Here is a 26,060-nt window from a genome sequence, read left to right as displayed (position 1 = left end):
GCCTGCCAGGCTGGGGCATTTCCAGGCAATTCGTGGAGCTGGAGATGGGATGGAACAGGACAGCTGGGAACGTCCAAGTGTGCTGCTCTTACTGAGGTCCGGCCGTCTGACTTGAGTCAACTCACTTCAGCTTGCTCCAGGCCTTTGGTTAGTTCCCACACTACTTCATCGTTTCTTTTTTAAGATTTTATTTATTTATTTCACAGAGGGAGAGAGAGTACAAGCAGGGGGAGCAGCAGGCAGAGGGGAGAGGGGGAAGCAGGCTCCCCGCCAAGCAGGGAGCCCAATATGGGGCTTGATCCCAGGACCCTGGGGTCACGACCCGAGCCAAAGGCAGCCGTGTAACCAACTGAGCCACCCAGGCGCCCCAGTTCCCACACTTATGAAAAGATTTGCCTTTGAGAATTTTTGCCAGTTTCCTCATTACTCTTTAGGAAGTAGAAAATCTTCACAAGTGCTTTTTCACTGACACACTATGTCCCCCATTTTCTAGGACATCACACTTTCTCTTAAGCGCATGAAAGTAGCATCCAATTTTAACATAAATTTAAGGTTAGAAACTTTCTGGTAGTACATTTATTTTGAAAGACTGTCTTCTGAGTTAGGTGAAGATACAATTAATTCTAGGATCCTTCAAATAGGACTTCTATGAAAACACCGTTGCTCCCGAGCTCCCTGATTTCTTACTTTCTACGTCAGGTTTTGGTCTTTGTGCTAAATTTTTTAATGTGGAAGAAGAATTCAGCCGCTGCTGGATTGTGGAGACACTCTTCAAGACCAGCGTGGGGCTCCGGGTGCAGGAGCAGCCGGGCCCTCCCCACAGGCCAGCTGGCGGCCCCTGCGTGAGGTGATGCCCTGAGTCCGTGGCCTCCCGGTCCTCCTCTCTCCGGTACTGAAAAGCAAACAAGTGACCTGTGTTGTGTTTTCAGGAGGAGGTAGTAAATAATGGAGCTGTTTAATAGTACAGTTGGTAAAGCATGAATATTTTCAGGCAAGTCTTTTGTTTTAAAGGTTGAAGAAGCCACATCCTAGTTCTCAGTTGTAAGAAAAACTTCTGTCTCTAATTACTACTTTTCTCTTTGGGGACTAAAGTCTTCCACAGATGGTAAAATTTTAGAATGAATATTGGTTAGTTTGCCGTGGAAGTTGCATATACATTACAGACTGGCAAAATCTGCTTTGATCTAGAACGATCAGCTCCATCAGTGTAACACGTGGTGAGAAGCCCTGACGTGGCGGCTGTCTTGTCAGCCTCTGCTTTTTTTTTTTAATTAACATATAATGTATTTTTTGCCCCAAGGGTAGAAGTCTGTGAATCATCAGGCTTACACACTTCACAGCACTCGCCATAGCACATACCCTCCCCAATGTCCATAACCCAACCACCCTCTCCCTACCCCCCCCCGGCCCCCCAGCCACCCTCAGTTTGTTTCCTGAGATGAACAGTCTCTTATGGGTTGTCTCCCTTCCCAGTCCCTTCTTGTTTCATTTTTCCCTCCCTAACCCCCCGACCCCCAGCCCTGACTCTCAAATTCCTCATATCAGAGAGATCATATGATCATTATCTTTCTCTGATTTATTTCACTGAACATAATATCCTCTAGTTCCATCAACATCGTTGCAAATGGCAAGATTTCGTTTCTTTTGATGGCTGCATAGTATTCCGTGTGTGTGTGTGTGTGTGTGTGTGTGTGTGTGTGTGTGTTTCCACATCTTCATCGATTCATCTGTTGATGGGCATCTAAGTTCTTTTCATAGTTTGGCTATTGTCAGCCTCTGCTTCTGTCCTTATCATGCTGCCTCCATGATGACAGCTGTACCTGTATAGGCACTAGAAGAAAGTGTCCTCCATAAAATCATTACTGTTAATATTGGTTGTAAAATAGTACTCAAAAAAGCCAGGGACAGGGGTCCCTGGCTGGCTCAGTTGGTTAAGCTTCTGCCTTCAGCTCAGGTCATGATCCCAGAGTCTTGGGATGGGACCCCACATCCAGGCTCCCTGCTCAGCGGGGAGCCTGCTTCTCTCAGCCCCTCCCCCCCTCTATACGCGTGCGCACATGCGCGCGCTCTCTCTCTCTCTCTCTCTCTCTCTCTCTCTCTCTCGGGTGCGTGATCTCTCAAATAAATAAAATCTTTTAAAAAAAAAAAAAAAGGAAAGAAAACCAGGGACAGTTTTCCTGTTTCCAATAATAGCGGCCAATTTTTGTACCACATCCACTGAAGATAACTGAACGAACTAGGTACTGCTTACAGAAACATTCGAGATGGTACAGAGCGTGTGCTCGGCACAGGTCTCTGGCGCCTTTCCCGTGACAGCTCCCCAGTTGTCATCAGCGGGAGCTTTGCCATCCTGGGATTTGTCACCCCTCCCTCGGGGAACTTGTCCTCGCCCTGGAAAAGCACAGGCTGGTCCGCTCCTTCCCACTTAGTCCCTCTCCTCCTTGCCCACTCTCACGGCCGGATGTCTGGGTTGCCAGTCTGTGTCTCTGCGCTCTCGTCCTGGCTCAGGCCCTGATGTGCCCCGTCACTAGACCTTCATGGGTCTCATCCAGAATATTCAGTGTGTCTGTTCCAACCCCAAATTGACTGAATCTGAATTACCTTGAGCCTTCCTCTGCAGTGTTCCGTTCTCTGCTCAGTGGCCCAGCCATTAAAAGGTGTGTTTTTGTCTTTCTCTGTAGGATCTAAGAGAAGCCTGCAGAGATGGAAAGGAGGGTCCTTTTCATTCCCCCAATCTTCAAAAACACTCTTGAACAGAGACTTCCTTAAGGAATAAGAAAGTAAGAATAAGAACTGAACTTTATTAGTCTGAACATGGTTGACAAGACGGAAAAAACTGCCTCAGTCCTAAGAGGAGCAGGAGGCTAGGAAGGGAGGGGAGGTGGAAGTACTGCTCTCCGATGAAGCCCCCGGGGGTCTCAGCCACAGGAGCGGCCTTCCCGGAGCCCAGGGGCGGGCGGCAGGCGGGCCGAGGGGCGGAGACAGTCGACCGCGCTGCGCACTGCCTGGCAGCAGGCCAGCTGCACCCTCCCCCGAAGGTCTCTTGTCTCTGTCGCTTAGAACCCCTGCTTTTGTGAGAGGATTCCAAAAACTCAAGAAGCAAGTGTATAATTTATTGAAGCCATGTCCTCTCTAGGGTCAAACATGAATAATGACAGTTCTAGGATCAAGGACAGATGTCCAAGACTGCCTGCATTTCCAGTCATCACATGAAAGTTCTAGAATCTGATTATGCCAAGTCTTATCCAAAATGTGAGTAGAATATAAAGCAGCTGGAAATATCTTCTATCATTTTCATCTTATTTGTGATTCTAAAAGGTACTAACCTATATGCCTCTGTGATCTACCAAGCTACCTCAAAACTCGGTGGCTTCCAGCAACATTTTTTTTCACTCATGAGTCCAACTTGGCTGGAGTTTGGTCTAAGCTGAGCTTGGTCTGGGTGATCCCAAAGCTGAGTCATAAAAATGTCCAATTTACAGGAAGGACAGCGTGGAGGGACATCTTGATACTCTGATGTCTTTAGTATACTAAAGATACTCTGGGGACGCTGTCAGCATAGCGCAGTTGGTAGAAGTGCTACAGGACAGACAGCTCGGATTCTTCAGCAGATAAATGGCCAGAGGGAAAAGCAAGAGGGAGGGAGAAGCTGCCGGTTGAAAGAGACTCTGGACACATGCCGGCCAACCAGTGAGCCCAACGTGGACCTCACCTGGGGCCCGATTCAGACAAACTCTAGAACTAATGTCATGGTATTTAAGAGACAAATGGGAATTGGAACCCTGGATTTTAAAAAATATTAAAATGTAATACTAAATTACTTAGTATAAAATTTCATATTACATAAAATATTTTAGGGTGACTATTATGGTTATGTGTCTATATATATATATGCCAAATCTACAGAAGAAAGTATATCTATTATTTCCTTCAAATTAACACAGATTTGGAGAAGTAGGTGGAGGTATAGATAAAATAAGATTTGCCAGGAGTTTAAAATCCATGGTGGGGCTGGGGATGGTTCATGATTTTTTCATCTACTTACTTCAGCAGCATTATTGAACTGTAGTTGCTGCCCAATAAACTGCACATGTTTTAAGTGTACAATTCATCTACCTTCAATATATGTAAACTTTCCTATAAAAGTTTGAAAACAAACAGTCTCTATGATTGTAATCAATCTGGCTTTTCTAAAAGGGCAGACCTGTGTCCATTTAGAACATAATGAAATAAGCATATGATCATCATATCCTTTTGTCCCGGAAATGTGAAAGAAATCCACTTATAAGTCTAAGAAGAGATTTAAGGGTCAGGTCCCGTGCTGTAATGATTCACAAGCTTTCTACATTGATATTGGACAACCTTGCTAAACTCATGAGTTCCAGTAATGCCACTGTAGCTTATCCATAGTCCCAGGGATCAGCAAACCAGAGCCCCCACCATGTAATCCAATCCGTAGCCAGTTTTTTGCAGGGTCCACAAGCTAAGAATAGGTCTTGAATTTTTGTAATTGGCTGCAAATATGTATATAATGCACATATTGGGTAGAAACCGTATGTGGCCTGAAGATATTGATTAGCTGGTCCTTTACAGAAAAGGTTTGCTGACCCGGGCTTACATTCAACAATCTTATCATCCACAAATAGTGTCCCTTTTCTTACATTCTAAGTGTGCACGATTTATTCCTTTGCTTTCCCACACTGGCTAAAGCTTCAAGTATGTATGCTGAGAAATGGTGGTAGCTGAATTATTTATTGTTTTCCCCTATCAGAGAAGAAGCTTTTAACATTTTATAATCACGATGCTTTAGATTTTTTGTAGCCTTCCTTTATCAGAACAACAACAAAAAAATTCCATTCTTTCCTACTTTTCTAGAAATTTTAATCATAAATCTATGAGAGAAAAACAGACAACCCAGAAATCTAACTTGAAATGATCCCAACAGTTCATTGGCATGGAAGCAGGGTATTTGTAGAGTGGATTCTCCTAGGAGGTTCCGAAGACAACATCCTTGAAATTTCCATATTCCTTTACCTTTCCTGTATTTTTCACTTTTAGTCCATGTTACTCTTTTCTGTCACTCAGTAGCCTCTCCTTCTGCTACAGCTAAAATCTGTGTAAGTAGATTCTTCAAACTTAAGACTGAAGAACGCTTTCAAGCTCACTTTCAAAAAGCATGTGACCAAAGTATAGTATTGACAGATTTGCAGTAGAAAAAACAAGGGCGAAATCCACTTGTACAATTGAGACTTTTTGGAAGCCAACACAGCTACTTTTAAGTTTTCATATTACTCTTTGTAGATGTTTAGATTAACCAGATAATCCTAAGCAGGGTATTTTAGATAGCTGCTGTAATACGAAATGTTTGTTCTTGGCATAAAGTCGTTATTACGTACTACCTTCTCCATCTCAAAAAAGTCTTTTGTTAACAGTATGATTTCTAAAACTGCTCAAAAGACACACTTATGTTTCAAAAGGCATTCTGTTTAATTTAATCCCATTTTAATATTCCTTTGAAAATTTTGACTGATGACTCTGGAAATTCAGCCAAGAGTGTTGTGTCAAAAACTTGCTTGAATTTATCTAGGAATTCGTAATCGGTGCTGAACCTGAATTTGTTTGCCCAAAGCAATACTGTCCCTGGCTGACAAAGGTACGCCATGGTGGCAAGCAGCTTGTCCAGGAAGTAGTGGTGGTAGACCACGTCCGAGGCCAGAACATAGTCGTAGTAAAACGTGGACCTGGGGAAGTGCTGCTCCAGGCTCACCCCCCAGACCAGCTCTCTGACTTCCGGCAGGTGCGCCGCGCGCTTTAACGTGTTCTTCAGAAGATTGTATTGCAGGTTTCCTAGGACATCAGGCAAATCCGTTGCTGTGACTTGAGCTCCTAAGAGACAGAGAGAAAAACTGTATTTATTACCTGGAAACGTGCAGGCAGCATAGTGGACACAGACGCTCAGGGAGTCACAAGAAACGGAACTGGGCTTCTCAGCTTTGTCCGAATTGACATGTGGGCTGGGCATCCCTGACCCAGTCCTGCTGGGTAACTTCCCGTGCAAGCCCTGCCCTGTGCGCTGTCCGACGTTTGACCGTGTCCCAAGTTTCTCTCCCCGACTCCACCCCCAGCTCGTGGCGGTCACAGACATCTCTAGATGTGGCCAAATGTCCTTTATGGGGCAAGATCACCTTTGGCTGAGAACCACTGAAATAGAATAATGTTATCATTTTTTAAGAAACAGTTGAGTGGAGTTGGGAGATTTCAGGATAATTAGCTGCCTAATAATTCATCATGTTTTTCTTTGTAAAACTGTTTATCTGAAGATCGGATCTGTTTTGTAGGACTGCCTGTCTCCAACCTAGATTTGTTCGTTGTTAGGCATTTTAAAGCTAGTGACAGGAGTTCACGAAGCAGATCCCCCATTTCTAGACTGGCTCTGCTAGAAGCTCTGTGATAGGGTAGGCACAAGTGTGCCTCAGCTGTGCCCACCTCCTGCTCGCAACCTGCATCTGGTGTATAAACCTGCCTTTACCTCGGATTAACTCACTTATTTTTCTTCAAAATGTTAGTTATAACATTCGCAACGAAAACCAAGAGACAGCATAACGTGGCTGTTAACAGGAGAGTCACAGCTCCAGAATTTCAGCTTCCTCGGTCCCTGCTGGGCCAGGCAGGTCTCCTAGGCCCTCTCTCATGTGTGACTATCTTATTTTGGGGCCAACAGTACCAATTCCTAGTTTGTGACCCTTTGGGCAATTCCATGAGTGAAATCATGGCCAAGCACCCAAGTCGCAGCAGGCCAGACAGAAAGCTGTCAAAGCCAGCGTGTTTTGAAACAAAGTCAGCAGTAAAGAGACAAACCTAAAATACTGGCCACAGTGGAGACGAGGCCTGGTCCAGCACCAATCTCAAGAATCTTCGCATCTTGGAGATTCAGTTCCTCTGTATGTTCCTCCAAATACTGGCACAAAGCCGTGGCCTAAAACAAAATATTTGCAGTTGTCACCGAGCATGGGAACACTGGAAAACAGCGGCAACCCGAGCCCCGCTTCCCTACTCCAAGCAAATACTACAAGAGATGTTAATAGTAGTTGCGGTTTATTGAGGGGCTCGCGAGCAGTTATGCCCTCAGTGCCCTGTGCGGACCTCTGGCATAGGAAAGGTGTGATCCGCAGCAGAGGAAACGGAGACACAGACTCGCTGACTCGCCTCTAGCCGAAGGCGCTGGGTGGGGGTCCAGGAAGAGGCAGGCGCCCTGGGCTCTTCCAAGTCCAGGAAGGAGGTCTGAGAGCAGCAGCCTCTTGGTCTCACCGGCTGCCACCTGCTTCCAGAACACAGCTGTACCTCTTCACCGCTTCCCTCCGACTCCTTCCTCCAAGTTCAAGTGGGTTCAAGTTTTGTCTGCTACCCTGGACAACTGGGCAGTTCATTCCTTTAGGCGGCCATCGATCCATACAGCCTATCAATACAGGACTGCGAGGGGTGTGCACACTTCGGGGCAGTGGGGCGCAGCGGGGGAGGGGAGGTTCCAGAAGGCGTTTCTACAGCCCCCCGGGCCATGGCCGACCTGCCGGTCCGTGGACCGCCTTTCCCGGAGCAGCAAGGAGATGCTAAAAAGGCTGTGCACGAGTTAAGATAACTTTGTAGACAGACGCGCCCACGTTCCTTCCTTGTCCCTTCATTGTCTTCCGCCTCCGCCTTCTGACCTTTCTCCGGAGAGACGGTGGCCGCGGATCCGCGCTGTCGCATGGGCCGCTCACGTGTGTGCCCGCGGGTCTCAGCAGCGCTGCGGGGGAGGGATCGGGCTGGAGGACGTGAGGACAAAGCCAGCCGGACTCTGTCCGTGTGCACTCCGGCCTCTCGTCTTCTCGTCTTCTCGTGGCTGCTCTGAACTGGTGGGGATGCCACGTTCTGGGGGGGAGCCGGGGCGCAGGAGCCCCAGCCCCGGGTGCTGCCTCTCATCCCCGTGTGCTCGCAGGGAAGAGCCCACAGGCCCAGGGACCGTGCGGTCGAGTCTCCGCTCCGGGGGGCTGAGGCCGGGCTGGGGAAGGGCCTGTAGCCGATGCTCAGACAGGTGAGGGGCGTCACGGAGGCACACGCTGCGGGCGGGGGGGCGGGCAGCGAGGGGTGTCCTGGGCGCGGAAGGATGAGGGGCTGTGCCTGGAGGGTGGGGGCGAAACAAGCAGCAAAGCCAAGAGCTCGGGCGCTGGGAAAGGAGCTTCTGGAGAAGAAAAAGGATAGTGATTTGTGATGACAGGGTTTCCACATGAGGAAGAGTGTCACCCAGAGCCGCCAAGAAGATGTGCTTGGAGGGGTTTGCCAAGTCAGTGCGTGCCTGGTGGGCGGCCTGGAGACAAAGCCTTTCTCAGGAGCCAGGGCCCTGCGAACACCCCCACCTTCTCGGCCGGGAGCGGACGTGGGAGAGCGATCTCCTGCTCAGACTGCTGCCCTCGGAGTCCCACGAGGAGGGGTGTCTTCCCACTTCGTGCGAACCCTTCCTTCGCAGCTGTCGGGACACTGAGGTGCCAGGAGAGGCCGGGCTTTGGGGCGTGAACGGTGGAGGCCTCAGTGAGAATAAAACCGTCCTGTGGACAGATACTCTTCCATTCCTGATCTGGCACCTGCTGTGGTCATTGACTCGCCAAATCTATTACAACAGGAAGCTGGGAACAGTGTGCTGGTTTTCAAACTTGTTACTACACCAAAGAGCATTTCCCCATGAAGGAAATCCTACTTGCCGGCAAAGGGGGAAATGCAGAGCAGGGCGGATTGCGGCTCTGGGAGCTGGAGCCCTTTGTCGGCCCCTCCCCCTCAGCCACACTCCTTGGCCCCCATCACCTGCCGCTGGTACCCAGGCCGCCCGCCGCCCCCCCCAGCTCCATGGCACGTCTGCCCCCCACCCCCACCCCGGGAGTGGCAGCACCTCCGAGTCCCCCGTCTGTATTTGAACTCCAACCCCAGGCCGTCCCCCACCAAGGACAGAGCAGCTTGGATCCGAAGCCAAAGAACAACAGAGCGGGCCTCGGAGGGCCGCTGTCCCAAAGCCGGTGGCACAGCTCTCCCAAATGAGTCCACTTTTCTGAGCCGCTGCCTCCCCGCGGGCAGGTGCAGTGTGGGTGAGAAATCCCAGGTGGTGGCGTGAGCGTTTGCACGAGTGCTCACGCCTCCCACCGTCCCCGTAGAGAAACAAGGGCAGGGAGGCCAGCAAGCAGCCACAGCCAGCAGGCTGACTCCCGACACAGACCCTCTCCCCATTCCCATGCCCCCCCCACCCCCGCTCGCGGGGCTGCTGCAGGGAGGAGAGGGAGGCGACTTCCTACCTGCTTCCCTGGGGACACCCCCGTGGGGAAGGGAAGCCAGCACATGGCTCTGATGGTTGGTTTTTTTTTTTTCCCTTAAAATTCATATGAATGTTTCATCTTCCTGATATAGTCAAGCTGACCTTAATGTAAAAGAAATAATGTTTCAGGAAACATGGCCCAGAGGGGATGATGGCTTCTGGGAGAGATGCTGGGGTTTTGCGAAGCCAAGTGAACCCCCAACCCCCGGGCCAACAAGTTACAACCCTCCCCTGCAGAAGCCCAAAGTGAGAACACTCAGCAGCCTGTTCACGGCAGCCCTGCCGAGTGGAACTGTCGCCCCAGAAGCCCCACATCCCAAAGGTAATGGCTGTCTCACCCCTGGCCACACCACGGCTCCGTAGCTCTCTATGGATTCTTGGATGACGATCTCTGTGCCTGCAAACACGTAGTGCTCCTGCGTGTAGCTGGCGTAATCGGTGGGAACAAACTTCTGGAGGCTACGAAGAGATGGTTCTATCTTGTTAGAACCTGCAGGGGTGGGGAAGTAAAACAGTTTCTGTGATTTGTTGATCCAGATCAAGCACGCATGGGGCACAGCTGGTAAGATGGGGAGGGAACGGGCTTTCCCAGAGACGGGGTGACGCCCGCAGTGACCGTGGCTGCAAACTAGCACAAAACAGAGTGACACGGGACAACAGGGACACAAAGTCCAGGTGTGATGTTTCCTCGAGATGGTGAGACACCAGGGGATGCTCTGGGTCCATGGGCTGCCTGGCGGAGGCCGGAGAGGTGCAGCTCCATCCCCAGCCCTCTGTCTGCCCCCGGAGAAAACCAGCTTGCCAGCAGAAGGGCAAGAGTGAGCCGTCTGGCGGAGGCCCTGGGCAAACACAGACTTGACTATTTTTAGGTCTTGAAGCAAAGTAACATTCCCACACGCTGGTTGGAGCGTGTTCCTTAAACCCTTCCTACAACTGCTCCTCAAAAGGCGCAGGTCGCCCAAACACGAGCCAGCTCCGCGGTCCCGGGGGAGGCGGTCAGATGAGCCCGGCCTATTAAGTTGCAATTGCTTTAAATACCCTTTAAACCCATGAGCAGCTCTCAAATAGCACATAAAATGGGGGGGAAAGAGCGCCTGATGGCGGCTGACGTCACGGAAGCGCAGACTGTGCCGGTTTTGCCGAGTCTTTCAGGATAAGACGAGCCACGGGGGGACATGTCAGGCGTGGGCGCGCGGGCACAAACACAGCAGGGCCGTCCGCAGAAGAGAAGCGGCGGGTGGCGCGGTGGGAAGGGGTGGGCAGGGAGGAGCTGGAGGGAAACCGGCGGGAAACCTGCCTTTGCTCCCTGAGACCCGCCGGGACCTCTTTAGCCGCAGGTGGAGGCCGGGCTCCGGCAGCCACAAGGAGTGGTCGCTTCGCCTTGGAGCTGCTCTAATCAGAAATGTCCCCTCGAGGCGTTAGAGGAGGAGGTGGCCCGGGGCACAAACCTGGGGTGGGGGTGGAGGGTGTTTGCAGAAGCCCAACTGGGGGCGGGCGGTTTCGGGGGTTGCTGATTAGCACCGGCGCGAGAGCCATCCTGTGCTGCGAGTCTGCACACCCGCACGGCTTCGCAGAAGAGCAGACGGCCGGAGTCCGCTCCGAGAAACGATTCCGCAATCTGACCACGTCCCGTTACCGAAACGTCTTCGCACGCATTTTCATTGGGTTTTTCTAGACGTGAATTTTTGTTGTATTTTACCCAAAAAGTGTCCTTGAGCAGCAAAGTGAGAAACGGTCTTTGAGCACAGCGACAGGGTTGTCAAGAAGCGTGACAGATGTCCACAGCTCTCGAGGGGCAGCTGCCGCCTCCCCACCCCCCACCGATGTAACGTAGTGTGAGATCTACCCGCGGGGGGAGAATTCTGGGCCCCGACCTAAAAGGTGAGCTTCCAGAGACCTAGGACTTCACTGACCGGGCCGGAACCTGCTCAGTAACAGTGAGCAAGTCAGACGGGAGGCATTGTGCTGGTCGGGGCTGTGGGGAGGCTGGAGGGGCGGGAGGGAGACCTCTGGCCCTCACCCCCCTCTTACTAGGGGACGCTCCTAACATCTAGTACCACCAACTCATTATCTGTGAATGACCAAAGAGGCCCTAGCCTGTCCCCTCGAGCTGAGAGGCTGACAGACCCATTGGAGAGATGGTCAGAAGGCAGAGGAATAGACAGTGGCCAGGAAATGTTCAACCACCAGCTCGGGGCAAGGGGAAGAAGCACTGATTTGTAGGGTTGGTGATCACCACGGTGGGAGTGCTCCCATTCCAAACTGCCCACCCCGGGAAATGACACAGGCTGCCCACCGAGGCGGGTGCTTCCCCCCTACCCCGCCCCGCTCTCCACCGGGCAGCACAGCAGGTGCCAGGAAGCAGAAGAGCTCCATGAAGACAACCTCAAAACGTAGTCAAGTAAGTCGTGATGAGTTGTGAGTATTCATCGCCTTGGTTTTTATATATACCTTTGCGGGTTTTTTTAAATATTTCATTAATTTATTCGTCAGACAGAAGGAGAGAGAGAGCAAGCGAGCACACAAGCAGGCAGAGGCAAAGAGAGAAGTGAGGAGCCCATGCGGGACTCGATCCCAGGACGCTGGGATCATGACGTGAGCCGAAGGCAGCGGCTTAACCCACTGAGCCACCCAGGCGTCCCTACCTTTGCGTTTTATACCATCTATTTAGCAGTAAGTTTCCATAACTTACATTTCAATAATGGCCGTGTTTAACAACGACCCTTAAAAAAAGTCCCTGAAATTCAGGGGCTGGTGCAGGCTGGTTGGGGCAAGGAATTGGGACAGGGCTGCTCCCTGTCCCTCTGAGGTTTCATCACTGGGTATGTGACTCCCAGCAGCCAGACGAGCGGGGACCAGTGCCAGCCCGTCCAGACTTCCCTCCCCCACCGTGGCTCCGTCGGATCCTTCTCCCCTTCCACAGCGCACCAGCTGGGGACCTATTTTTCTCTCAAGATGGTAGAAAAAGTCAGTGGGCTGATATAGAATGGCTCATCATTTTACAGGCAAAGGAGCTGATCTATTTTACCAACCCACATTATAAAGAAATGTGGCCATAAATATAATAATAAATAATAAATAATAAATGTTCTCCCATAAGACCCTTCATGTTTGATAAAGATAAAGAAATTTATGCTTATTACACATAATGTTTTCATTTATCGATGTTAGTCTGAGAGTTTTAGAGAGACAAGATTTTAGAGATAGAATTGCCTTTAATGTAAACTAGTTTAGTAAAAATAGATAGCATCCTGTCTTAATGAGTTGGAATATAATTTTATCGTGTTAAATGATGATAAATGTTTGAAATGCCATACATTGGCTTTTCTGACATTATTTGTTAGGTTTATTATTTATTACTACCGCGCCCCTGTCCAGAAATGCAACCCACATACAACACAGCTGCCAGGAGAACATGTCGGTGAAAAACGACATGAGTCAAGATTTTCTTTCTTTTTAAAAGTTCTTCTGACAAAAATATAACCATTTGAGATTTAAACACAGGACAAGACAAATTTAGATAAGCAAATAATGAAAAAATAGGAATTACTTTTAATGCTCTGCTCACACTTGCCTACAGGCACTTTTCCACTAAGCTTCACTAATAGGAACAATCTAGAATTAAAAGGAGATGGGAAATCTCGTCACTGAAGTTAACTGGTAAATGCCATGGCCAGGAAAGCAAGTGACAAGGTGTCATGGTGAGGACGGAGGTTACCTCCTGGGGGTATTCCGGTGCCATCCTCCTGGAAAGCCCCCTCCGCCGCCGGCTGTAAGCCCCCATCCGGGGCGCACGGTGCTTCCCGCAGGCGCCTGGGCTGCTGCTGCCCGGAGTGCAGACACACGTCCATAACCGCAGCTGCTGGAGAGCAGAGAACCAGACAGGCTGGCTGAGCCTCCCAGAGGCTCTAAAAGGTGCAGCTTATCGCCTTAGCATCTGCTGAGCTGAAAAGAATCCCTGCTTTTCAGCTTAGTCCACCCGCCCTCTCCCGTTAGTAAAGCAGCTACCCAAGGAGCTGCCTTCCTAGTTTTGCAGAGCAAAGGAGAGGGGGACCATTAAACAACATCGCACCTGTTCTGGGCATCAAGAAATGCAAAAACAGAGCAAGCATTGCCAGGGGACAGACACGGCGTGGCTGGGGTCTAAAATGTCTAATAGCTTTTGGAAATGAATCTTAATGAAGAGACTCTGATCCAGGAACATATCCTACCATCGGGGACACCGTGTGGATGGAAGGATTAATGACCTCGTGGATGAGGAGGCAGGATTTGGACCAACCACAGGGCTGCCCCCTTGCCATCTGAGGCTTCATTGCAAGATCATAGAAAGTGCTACGGGCTGAGCCAGGAGCCTGACCTGGCTCCCCTCTGGGGCACTTAGCAACACACTTAATCCTCTTGCGCCATTTCCTCATCAGCAAAAAGGATAATATAGTATCTGTCCACTTCCCAGGGCCACAGTGGAAAGCAGGAGAGTGAAAGTGAGGAGAGCCACCTGATTTAGGAAAGGAGACCAAAATAGTAACACATGACATCACCGCAGGGCGGTACCGTTGCCAAACCCTGTTCTGCCGTAAGTGCATCAATTCATCTAGTCCCAGCAATCGCCCCTAGGAGATAGAGCCTATTACTATGCCTCTTCTCAGATGCGAGCAACCCAGGCACAGAGAGCTCGAAAAGCAGCCCGAGACACTGGTGGGGCCAAACCCAGAAGGCCCAGCTGCAGAACCTACATTCTCACCCGGCCGGCAGGTGCTCCTTGGGTGGGCTGGGGCCGCCGTGGGCTCCCTTGCCTACTTTCCTCTGAAATGACTCAAAATACTTAGCCACTGTAGTGATGTTTCCTAGTTTTTTGTTTGTTTGTTTGTTTACAAAATGTGAATGATTTTCCACCCCTGCGTTTACCATCCTCAGTCTCCACACCCCAGAGCCGCCCCATCCCATCTCTCCAGGCAAGCGGGAGGAGCAACCAGACACGCCGGCCACTCCGTCACTGCCCAGCTGACCCACAGCCATTCGGGCACTGGCTCACTCCCGTGGCGAACAGACACAACGCAAGAAGGCGCAGCCCCCAAAGCAAATATGACTCCACTGCACACCTGGACAGGTCGCGCGTCCCTCACGTTAATTCTCAACAGGACTGCAAACAACTGAGATCGCTGCAAAATTTAACCTTTTCATCGGCTCCAGAACCGAATGATCAAACACTTGGCCCCTTTCTCCAACTCACCAAACCAGCCAGAGTGCCCCGTGCGGGTCTGTGCTTCGCGCAAGTTCTCTCTCTGGCAGATCCTTACCCATTCCTTCCTTTCGAGCATCCTCCAACTCCAGGAAGTTAACTGCTCCCCGGAAAGATGGCAGCCTGGTTGCTGATGAGTAGACAGTGACTTCAGGAAGGAAGCCTCCACACCGTGGGGAGGACCCTGCCTCTGAATCTTAGCTCGGCCGTGTGCGTTCCTCATCGAGGCTGTAGATCGTGGGGATCTACCTCCTGCGGCGGTTGCGGGAGCAAGGGGAGGTAAGCCATGCCAAGCATCTCACGTACAGCAGCGACCGTTCTGTCCGAAGCCAGGAGGGCAGCCATGCCAGCCACACGCCTCCCGCACCTGGGGACTCTGGGCATTACATTTCAGACATTTCCCATTTTGCCTGCAAGCGAAGGAGAATTATTTTCCAATACCAGGTGCGCTTTTCCTTATGAAAGCAAACGACTCCCTCTCCCATCATCATAGTTGACGTGAGAAAGTAACTTTTCCCCTGACACGTGTGCCTTGAAAGGCAATCTAGAAAACAGTGACCGTGCCCTCTGCCTGGTGCCGTTAGTCTGATGTAGCCTGTGCCATATGGCCCGTGTTAGTATTTGATAAAGCTTCAGGAAGTTTTTCAAAGGTTAGTCCCCTCGAAATCCTTTCAGACTGTTAGTTTACACATTACCTTACATAGCAGAGGAGAGGGTGAGATTTCTGTGCACCCTTGAATCCCCAATGTTTTATATAGATCCGCACCTGAAAAGATTAACATTTTATGAACAAAAGCCAGCCAGTGCAAGCCCAGGTTATTTAGGGTAGCATGACCCGCCAGGACTCAGGCACGTTACCTTGCTAAAATATCTGTTCTCTCTCCCTCTCTCAATTCTCAATGTTCTCTCTCTCACTCTCTTTCCTACATACCCACACACAATCCTTACAACGTGGAATGGAATCACCCTCAAAAGATCCAGAAAATGCCTCCAGCAGAACAGAGGCTCTCCTCTACGGTGTCCAGTTGCCGTGATGGAGTTTAAAATGTAGACACATTTCACTTTAAAAAGAAGTGGGGGTGGGGCCGGTTGGGGTTTCGTTCAGACGCGCAGACTTCCTCTGTGCTCATCAGCCGCGCTGCTGTGGCCAAAGGGAGGAGTCGTTCCTGCCGTGGACGGTCCCGGACCCTGCCCCGAGCAGCCGGAAGGAACACAGGACTCTACCTGATAAGACAGGAGAACACCTACCTAGAAGGCACGTGAGGTAAAGGCTTCAGCTTGCATGAGGAGTATTTAGCTGGTGCAACAATGAATAGGAAACCCGAAAAACTCTTCCAAGAAAAAAGGAAGCCATTGATTGCACTTTCTTTCATTGAGGAAAAGGGAGTTTAAAAAGGAGGAAAATAGTGTGCTCATTGGGGAAGCCTGGAAACCCTTAAAATAGAATATAGGGCATGTTAATTAAAACCTTAGCAGATGGGAATTAAACAATCACTCGTGTTTGTGGGGGACTGAGCGAATAGTGACTAAATTTGAGTGGATACAAGAGCCTATTTTTATGTTTTTACTCCAGCCTGGTACTCTGTTTGCTGCTGTCATTTTTTTTTTCTTTATGTGCATTTCTTTGAAGTTAGGATCTTCATCTGAATGCGCTGTGATCCCGTGTCCATTAAGTTTGCTCTCCCATTCCCTTAAATGAGGTTTGCTCTCCCATTGCCTTGCTCAAATCTATCATAAGGATGCTGTGGTCCTCCCCAAGAGGCCCAGCCCTCTGATGTGTCACTTGGGTAACTGGTTTCCACCAGGGGTCAGCACCGGTATGTAAGCACCCTTAGATATAAGAAATAGCAAAAAGGTGGTCATCATTATAATTGTGTAAATAACTTCTAAAAACTGATTGGAATGTACATGAATATGTCCCTAAATACTGGCTACGTCCGCATTACCTGGAAGCTTTAGAACACATAGACTCTGGGCTTCTGGAAATTCTGGCTCAAAGGTTGGGAGAGAGCCTAGAGGTTTGAGCTCCAAGTCCAACAGCCATCCCCCGTGTGTTTTCAGTGCCTGGCACATGGCTGGTGCCAACCTATAGGGCAGGGGACACATGACCGACCCTCACGTAGTTGAAATGTCAGCCCCTGACGAGGGATTAGGCTTCCGGCACAGCTCTGGAGCACACATGGATGAAGTGGGTGCCTGAGAAGGACATTTGGTCTCAACAGGAAAGAACTTTTCAACAAGCAGAACAATGGAACATTTGATCTCAGGGAGCTGGCGTAACGGAAAATGGGCCAGACCTGGAGTTAGAGGATACCAAATTGGACCAAAGGTTTATACAGGGTCAATAAACAGGCCAGGTGCGGTCTTTCTGCCTTTCTTCAGCGGTGTAGACCTCTGATCTCTTGCAGCATTTTTCCAACTACACCTAACTCAGCCAGTGGTCCTCACCATGGAGGAATCCATCCCTCCTCCCAGAGACCCTTAGCAGTTTGGAGGTCTTGTTGCTTGTCATAGCGAGGGCAGAGAGCAATTGTTATTTAGTGCATAGAGGCCAGATTGGGGGTTGGGGGGACTACTAAACACTCTGCATTACCCAAGACAACCCTTCACAGCAAAGAGCGATCCTGCCCAAAATGTGACCCAGGCTGAGCCTGAGAAACGCTTGTATTGTGCAGGATAGGAGTTGCAGGGTGAATTCTCAGACCTTTTTTTTTTTTTTTTTTTTTTTTGTAAGTAAACTACCCACAGTGTGGGGCTCAAACTCATGACCTTGAGATCAAGAGTCCCATGCTCTACCGCCTGAGCCTGCCAGGGGCCACAGGGTCAATTCTAATTTCCACCCTACACACACTGTCTGCGAGCTGCGTGATCACTGCCTCCTTGGCCTCAGTGTCCTCGCCTATAAAATGCAGTGGATTAGTGTTTCCAGACTGTCCTATAGATCGAGCCAACATGACACCCTCTGGCCCCATCAGGTGCCTCCTGGGAGCAGACCCAGAGTCAAGGATTTGAGAAAGGATTTGGGAGGTGCCGGGATGGGGAGGAGGAGAAGAATCATCCAGGGAAAGGCGGGCAGCCAGCAAGAGGTGTTCTGCCCAGCCAGCTGCTGCCGGGGCAAGACAACTTGCACCCATGGGGCAAGGCTGGGAGATGAGGCAAAATACACAGCTCGGAATTATCCCATTCCAGGTTCAAAGGGCTTCCGGAGGATTCCAGCACTACAGCACGGAGGCGGAAACCAGCAGCTGGAGGATGGAGACGCGTCCGAGAGAGGTGAGATGCCCAACAGCTTCAGGATCCTGGGGAGAAAGTTCTGAGTGGTCTGACTTGATCATGAGCTCGCCCTCTAGGTAGGGCTGGCGCACGTGACAAATATCCCACCGGAACATGAGGAGTAGGGTTGGGACCTGAAGGAGGAGTGCTGGCGCTGCAACAAGCCGGCGTGCTGGATGGGCTTCTTCCTCATCCCGGCCGCCCCGTGTGTACATTCTGATTTCCGTCAACACGGTTTCAGAATGGACACCCATCTCTCTAGGATGGAGGGTGGCCCGAGTCCTACTGGCTGTCGCCTCTGGAGGGAGCGGAGCTACTCCTCTCTAACTGGGAAGCACCAGAGGAGGTTCATGCCTCTCCCTCAGTGGGCTTGTGCTCCCAGGTGACCGCGGACAAGAACCTGAGTGGCTGTTTCATCACAGCTCACCGTGCTCTGCTGTTCCCCGGGACTGGGAAGGGGAGGCTCACTGCTTTTCACAGTGACTGTCACCAAAATTCTACAAAGGAAAGATTGCTCGTCGGGCAAATAGAAGATGTGTCCCCTGTACTTGCTTACAGGGGAGACTGTGTGAGGACTCCCTTCCAGGGGGCTGGGGATTCACTGCAGAACTAGATGTTTTCTAAACACCCTGGTAACCGACACTCAGGGATGCGTGGGGTTTCCAGTGTGTTTGGTCAGAGTGAAACCTAATTCCTTAATTTATGGTCCCTCTGCTCTCTGCTAACACAGCGGCTCCAAGTTCATAATCCTTTCCGTCAAATGACTTTCGGCTGCTTCAACACCCCTCACTGGCCAGACACCGGGGGCCGCCCCTGAGATGCCAGGGGAGAGCGTCCACCAGTGCTGCCTGGGGGCAATGAAAGGACTTAGAGCCCCCAGAAGCGCAGGCGCACACGCGGCCCGCCAGCCCATGTGGTGGGATAGAACGCAACCCTTCTCGTCGGGGTTTGGCTGGGCTGCGAGCACGATGGCTTCCCCTCATGCTAAAGAAAGACCACCATCAGAAAGTGTGTAGTCGGTGTTCAGATACCATTCAAGCACCACTTAAGTTTTGCCAGGCTTGTGGACATAGAAGAATTTCCTTCCTTTTCCTTTTAAATACCTTCTCCATAATGATAAACGTTACCAGGGAGGGAGGAGTATGCGAGAGAAAGTGTCCAGCCTGTTCGGAAGGACAAGTGAAGCTGTAGTCATTTCACTTTAAAAATAGCCCATGGCTGCTCCCCTCAGCCACGCGGAAAGACGCAGCAGTCCATACATCACCTGCCTTACAGAGCGGCTCTCGCTGGATGCCTGGGAACAGCCTCCAGGGCCTTACCTGCATTTTGGAGGGCAGGGGAACTTAGTTGTTTGTTGCTATTTTTAATTTTTTTTCCAAGCCGGTTCTCAAAACAGATTTCACCCTCCAAGGAAAACTTCTTGTTATTTTAGAAGCATCTTTCCCTGCAGCCATGTGTAAATCACAATTGGTAATCACCAGGGGTCATGTCGTCAACACAGCCAAGAACGCCTTGGAGCTGAGTCATAAGCCTGTGATATTAATTACAGGGAGGAATGTCACACTTGGGAAACGGGCTTAGATCACGGATTCTGACATTGGAATGTCTAGGAATTTGGGTTTAGTTGGCGAATAACATTCCTCCTCATTTAAAATTTAATAAATAACGGCTTAGGGAATCAAATGAATCTATCTGCATAGAAAAGCTCGCAGTGATTGAACTTGGAGAGTGAGGGCGAGAAGCAGTCCCTCGGTTCCAGGGTTCCAGTCAGGCCCACCAGGAACCAGTGACCGTGACCGAAAGGAGCCTGACAGCTGCCCTCCCCTAGAGGCTGGCGCCTCCAACGCCAGCTGTCTCCTCCACATGGCCGTCAGCTGCTTGGAAATGGCACTTTTTAGAGGGACTTAGTGGTAACGAATCATGCTCCGATTTTAGCAACAGCAGTTGACTGACATTCAGGAAGGTAATAATGTTTCCCCAACAGATTTCTATTAGGAGAGAATGTTTACCTGGTGGCCCTATTCTGGGATGGGGCACAAAGGGGGAATTCCTTTCATTCTTTCCCCCCATTCCAGGGCAGGCTAATCTGAGAAATGCATGTTTTCATCTGCAGCTGTGGTGTCATGGATGAGGGAAAACATGTGGCGGTATCTCGGTCTCAGCCCGGGTGGAAAGCAGCAGAGAGGGCAGGGCGGTTCCATGGGAAACCCGCCCTCCTGGGCTCCAGTTGGGGATTGCAGGGAAGCCACATCTCTAGGCTCTGTTGCCTTGGTCTGTTGGTGGGGGCGCGAGAACCCCTCTACCATGCCCCGGGTTCTCTTAAAGGTCTTAAAGGCAGAGCACATGCAACGCTTTTGGACATTACAGGGACTGTGTCGACGTTATCATTAGTTCATTTGAGAGGAATTTGGACCCTAGGATATGTGTGCATCCATAAAGTTACAGAAGAAAGTAAAAGCTCACTCCATCCATGTTTGCTGACAAAGTGATACAGATGTTCCTTCCCACTCTGAACACATAAGGTACTGGGTAAAGTGTTTTCAAATATGCTTTTAAAATGCATGTGCAGCACAGGAGAGGATACTTGCAAATGTCTTCTCAGATAAAGGGCTAGTATCCAAAATCTATAAAGAACTTATCCAGCTCAACACCCAAGGAACAAATAATCCAATCAAGAAATGGACAGAAGACATTTCTGCATGGACAGACATTTCTGCATGGACAGACATTTCTGCAAAGAAGACATTCAGATGGCCAACAGACACATGAAAAAGTGCTCCACGTCACGCGGCGTCAGGAAAATACACATCAAAACCCCAACAAGATACCACCTCACACCAGTCAGAATGGCTAAAATTAACAAGTCAGGAAATGACAGATGCTGGCGAGGATGCAGAGAAAGGGGAACCCTCTTACACTGCCAGTGGGAATGCCAGCTGGTGCGGCCTCTCTGGAAGACGGTGTGGAGGTTCTTCAAAAAGCTGAAAATAGAGCTACCCTATGACCCAGCAATTGCACTACTGGGTATTTACCCCAAAGATACAAATGTAGTGATCTGAAGGGGTGTCTCCACCCCAGTGTTTATAGCAGCAATGTCTACAATAGCCAGACTATAGAAAGATGTCCTAGATGTCCATCAACAGATGAATGGATAAAGATGTGGTATGTATACACAATGGAATATGACTCAGCCATAAAAAAAAATTAACTCTTGCCATTTGCAATGACAAGGATAGAGCTAGAGGGTATAAGGTGAAGTGAATAAGTCAATCAGACAGACAATTATATAATTATATATAATTGTATATAATATATAATTGTCTTATATAATTATATATAACTATAATTATATATTATATAATCATATAATCTCCCTCATATCTGGAATTTAAGAAACAAAACAGAGGATCATAAGGGAAGAGAGGAAAAAATAAAACAAGACAAAATCAGAGAGGGAGACAAACCATAGGAGACTGTAAAGCACAGGAAATAAACTGAGGGTTGTTGGAGGAGGGAGGTGGGGGCATCGGGTGAGAAGGGTAGGGTGATGGACATGAAATGTAATGAGCACGGGGTATTATATAAGACTGATGGATCACTGACCTCTAGCTCTGAAACTAATCATATATTGTATGTTACTTGAGTTTATATTAAAAAAGAAATTTAAAAAATAAATTGACATTAGAAAATGCTTGTCTAGTCTTGAAAGGAGGGAAGGCCCTCCTCTCTACCATAAAAGAAGAGAGAATTAGAGCCACATTAGTGAGTGAATGAGTTCATGTCGCCACAAGCCTGGGGTGTATTAGATTTGGGTTGGGGCTCTGGAATCCAAAGTCTTTGGGATTTTGGTCCACTTGGGGGACAAAAGATATGTCCTTGGGTTGACAGAACATGAGATCTGGGGCCAAAGTAAATTCAGGTTTGGGAAGTCTGAAATTTATATAAACCAGCAGGGAGTATCCTCTTTAAAGAAAAACATAAAATTGCGAGTTCAGAATTGGATACAAAAGTAATATTTATTTAAGATGAGAAATAATCAAAAATAAAATTTTGAAAGATACAAAATTATATTTTAAAAATAATGTTAATAACATATTACCAAATAATTATTATAGCTGTATCACATGATTATTACAATATAACAATGATTATATAATAGTATTTTAAATATTACACCAATTAACTTTCTGCAATGCTTTAAAAATATTATTTCCTAAAATACTGTCCCCCTACTTTTTGATTACTTTATATGGAAACAACATATTATCCTATTTCTGTAGGAAAGATAAACCATAAATGAAGTTTTTTTCTATTGTCATGGTTAATTTAAATTTACTATAACTAGTGATACTTTGATAAAGTTTATCTTTACAACCCGTAATTGGTAAGGTATATAGAAATGCAACTTATTTCTGTGCATTGATTTTATATCCTGCCACTTTACTGAATTCCTTTATGAGTTCTAGCAGTTTTGGGGTGGAGTCTTTTGGGTCTTCCACGTAAAGTATCGGATCATATGCAAAGAGTGAGAGTTTGACTTCTTCTTTGCCAATTCGGATGACTTTTATTTATTTTGTTGTCTGATAGCTGAGGCTAGGACTTCTAGTACTATGTTGAACAGGAATGGTGATAGTGGACCTCCCTGCCGTGTTCCTGATCTTTGGGGAAAAGCTCTGTTTTTCACATTGAGAATGATATTCACTGTGGGTTTTTAATAGGTGGCTTTTATGATTTTGAGGTATGTACCCTCTATTCCCTACACTGTGAAGAGTTTCAATCAAGAAAGGATGCTATATTTTGTAAAATGATTTTTCTGCAACTGAGAGTATCATGTGGTTCTTGTCCTTCCTTTTATTAATGTGTGTCACATTGATTGATTTGTGGATGTTTAACCAACCTTGCAGCCCAGGAATAATTCCCACTTGGGCATGATGAATAATCCTTTTAATTATTGTACTGTTGGATCCTATTGGCTAGTATTTTGGAGAGAATTTTTGCATTCATGTTCATCAGGGATATTGGTATATAATTCACCTTTAATGGGGTCATTTTCTGGTTTTGGAATCAAGATAATGCCAGGCTCATAAAATGAGTTTGGAAGTTTTCCTTCCATTTTTATTTTTGGAACAGTTTCAGAAGAATAGGTATTAATTCTTTAAATGTTTGGTAGAATTCTGCTGGGAGGTCATCTGGCCCTCAGTTCTTGTTTGTTGGGAGATTTTTGATTACTGTTTAAATTTAATTGCTGATTATGGGTCTATTCAGGTTTTCTGTTTCTTCCTGGTTCAGTTTTGGTAGTCTATACATCTTTAGGAATGCTCTCCTAAATGCATCCATTTCTTCCAGATTGTCTAATTTGTTGGCATATAGTTGCTCATAATATATTCTTATAATTTTTTTATTTCTTTGATGTTGGTTGTGATCTCTCCTCTTTCATTCATGATTTTATTTATTTGGGTCCTTCTCTTTTCTTTTTGGTAGGTCTGGCCAAGGGTTTATCGGTCTTGCTAGTTCTTTCAAAGAACCAACTTCTAGTTTCATTGATCTGTTCTACTATTCTTTTGGTTTCTATTTCATTGATTTCTGCTCTAATCTTTATTATTTCCCTGCTCCTACTGGATTTAGGCTTTACTTGTTGTTCTTTCTCCAGCTCCTTTAGGTGTAGGGTTAGGTTGTGTATTTGAGACCTTTCTTGTTTCTTGCTATATACTTCCCTCTTAGGACTGCCTTTGCTGCATCCCAAAGATTTTGAACAGTTGTGTTTTCATTTTCATTTGTTTCCATGAATTATATAAAGTCTTCAATTTCCTGATTGACTCATTCATTCTTTATTAGGATGTTCTTTAGCCTCCATGTATTTGAGTTCTTTCCAACTTTCCTCTTGTGACTGAGTTCCAGTTTCAAAGCGTTGTGGTCTGAATGTATGCAGGAAGTGATCCCAATCCTTTGGTACCAGTTGAGACCTGATTTGTGACCTATTCTGGAGAATGTTCCATGTGCATTAGAGAAGAGTGTGTATTCTGTTGCTTTGGGATGGAATGTTCTGAATATATCTGTGAAGTCCATCTGGTCCAAGTGTGGCATTTAAAGCCCTTATTTCCTTGTTGATCTTTTGCTTAGATGATCTGTCCATTTCAATGAAGGGGATGTTAAAGTTCCCTACTATTATTGTATTATTGTCCATGTGTTTCTTTGATTTTCTTATTAATTGGCTTATATAATCGGCTGGTCCCATGTTAGAGGCATAGATATTTACTATTGTTAGATCTTGTTGATTAGACCCTTTAAATATGATATAGTGTCCTTCCTTGTCTCTTATTGCAGTCCTTGGTTTAGAATCTAATTTGTCTGATATAAGGATTGCCACCTAGCTTTCTTTTGATGGCCATTAGCATGATAAATGGTTTTCCACACCCTAACTTTAAATCTGGAGGCGTCTTTGGGTCTAAAGTGAGTCTCTTGCAGACAGCATATCGATGGGTCTTGCTTTTTTTAATCCCATATTATACCCTGTGTCTTTTGATTGGGGCATTTAGCCCTTCTACATTTAGCCCACTTACATTCAGGGTAACTATTGAAAGATATGAATTCAGTGCTATCGTATTGCCTGTAAGGTGACTGTTACTTTATATTGTCTTTGTTCCTTTCTGGTCTGTGTTAATTTTTAGGCTCTCTCTTTGCTTAAAGGACCCCTTTCCATATTTCCTGTAGGGCTGGTTTGGGTGATCACAAGTTCTTTTAGTTTCTGTTTTTCCTGGAAGCTTTTTATTTCTCCTTCTGTTTTCAGTGACAGCCTAGCTGGATACAGTATTCTTGGCTGCATATTTTTCTCATTTAGTACTTTGAATATATCATGTCAGTCCTTTGTGGTCTGCCAGGTCTCTGTGGATAGGTCTGCTGCCAATCTGTTTCTACCATTTTAGGTTATATACCTCTTGTCCTGCACTGCTTTCAGGATTTTCTTTGTCTCTGAGATTTGTATGTTTTACTATTAGATGACAGGGTGTTGACCTGTTTTTATTGATTTTGACAGGGGTTCTCTGTATCTCCTGGATTTTGGTGCCTGTTTCCTTTCCCAAATAAGGGGAGTTCTCTTCTATAATTTTCTCCAATGTACTTTTGCCCCTATCTCTCTTTCTTCCTTTTCTGGGATCCCAATTATTCTAATATTGTTTCACTTTATGCTATGATTTATCTCTCAAATTCTCCTCTTCATGATCCAGTAGTTATCTCTCTTTTTCTCAGCTTGCCTATTCTCCATCATTTGGTCTTCTATATCACTAACTCTCTCTTCTTTCTCATTTATCTTGAAGTTAGAGCCTCCATTTTTTATTGTACCTCATTAATAACCTTTTAGATTTCAACTTGGTTAGATTTTACTTCTCCAGAAAAGTATTCTTTAGTGTCTTCTATGCTTTTTTTCAAGCCCAGCTATTATCTTTATAATCATTATTCTGAATTCTAGTTTTGACATCCTGTTAATGTCCATATTGATTAGGTCCCTGGCAGTCGGTACTGCCTCTTGTTCTTTTTTTTTTTTTTCCAGGTGAGTTTTTCTGTTTTGTCATTTGTCCAGGGAGGAATAGATGAATGAGAGAACAAAATGCTGAAAGGGTAATAATGACCCCTGAGAAATATACATTAAACAGATCAGAAGAGAGGTGAAACTAGGGGGGGAAAAAAAAGAGAATATGATCAGGCTGGTGAATAAAACAGATACACTAGACTTTGGGTATATTTTGGTCTGTTAGAAGGAACTGCTTCCCAAAATTTTGAAGAAAGAAAAACATATATACAAAAATAAGGTTAAATACAATGAAGAGATGGAATATAACTTAAAAATGAAAATTTTAAAAGGTTTTTAAGAAGGGATTGATAAGATAAGATGTTGGTTAAAATAGGAAAGAAGAAAAATTCAAAGAAAAAAATAAAATTTAAAAAATTAACTTTGAAAGACTAAACAATCATAAGGGAAAAGCTATGAATTCCATGTGCTATATTCCCCTAGCACAGGAGTTTAGCAGTTTTTACTGATCAGTAAACTTGGCCTGGGCTGGATGTTCTTGTTGATCTTCTGGAGGAGGGGTCTGTTGCAGTGATTCTTAAGTGTCTTTGCTCGAGGCGGAATTGCACCACCCTTGCCAGGGGCCAGGCTAAGTAATCTGCTAGGGTTTGCTTTTGGTAGTTTTTGTTTCCTGAACACTTTCCGAA

General features: G+C 47.2%; 2 protein-coding genes and 1 long non-coding RNA gene across 4 annotated transcripts in view; 1 reads left to right on the top strand and 2 right to left on the bottom strand.

Annotated features, from left to right (window-relative positions):
* The window catches only part of METTL21C (methyltransferase like 21C), a 30,288-nt gene extending 14,730 nt beyond the window's left edge, over positions 1-15,558 (bottom strand). The window contains exons 1-7 of one of the 2 annotated variants that reach the window (XM_032314465.1): positions 15,435-15,558; positions 15,272-15,342; positions 14,635-14,706; positions 13,056-13,199; positions 9,676-9,827; positions 6,859-6,976; positions 5,242-5,886 (exon numbers count right to left, since the gene is read on the bottom strand). In XM_032314465.1, the coding sequence (XP_032170356.1) occupies positions 5,492-5,886; positions 6,859-6,976; positions 9,676-9,827; positions 13,056-13,199; positions 14,635-14,638 (813 nt within the window). In that variant the 5' untranslated portion in view covers positions 14,639-14,706; positions 15,272-15,342; positions 15,435-15,558 and the 3' untranslated portion in view covers positions 5,242-5,491. Of the gene's footprint in view, positions 1-5,241; positions 5,887-6,858; positions 6,977-9,675; positions 9,828-13,055; positions 13,200-14,634; positions 14,707-15,271; positions 15,343-15,434 lie in introns of those variants that run through there. The other variant, XM_032314466.1, reaches the window with a different exon arrangement.
* LOC116573985 lies at positions 6,940-8,776 on the bottom strand. The gene is made up of 2 exons (XM_032314467.1): positions 7,596-8,776; positions 6,940-7,560 (listed from the first exon to the last, which is right to left on the bottom strand). Exons 1-2 carry the CDS (start codon positions 8,263-8,265, stop codon positions 7,460-7,462), a joined length of 771 nt encoding a protein of 256 aa, XP_032170358.1. The 5' UTR covers positions 8,266-8,776; the 3' UTR covers positions 6,940-7,459.
* LOC116573986 lies at positions 13,855-20,507 on the top strand. Its single transcript, XR_004279091.1, has 3 exons — positions 13,855-14,855; positions 15,552-15,840; positions 17,766-20,507. It is a non-coding gene; the product is annotated as an uncharacterized LOC116573986 (long non-coding RNA).
* Positions 20,508-26,060: the final 5,553 nt, after the last annotated feature.

The sequence above is a fragment of the Mustela erminea genome, chromosome 15 (assembly GCF_009829155.1).
Source record: "Mustela erminea isolate mMusErm1 chromosome 15, mMusErm1.Pri, whole genome shotgun sequence".
In the NCBI taxonomy this organism is placed as follows: Eukaryota; Metazoa; Chordata; class Mammalia; order Carnivora; family Mustelidae; genus Mustela; species Mustela erminea.
Note: the sequence above shows the minus strand (reverse complement) of the source record. Positions and strands in the feature narration are given on the sequence as shown.

What these genes read in the sequence shown, in the direction of transcription:
- LOC116573985 (XM_032314467.1), bottom strand. Translation starts at nt 8,265, where the DNA reads ATGTGGAAACCCTGTCATCACAAATCACTATCCTTTTTCTTCTCCAGA. An exon ending in CTTTTTAGCATCTCCTTGCT is followed by an intron (nt 7,561 to 7,595) that starts GCTCCGGGAAAG and finishes ACCGGCAGGTCG; the next exon opens with GCCATGGCCCGGGGGGCTGT.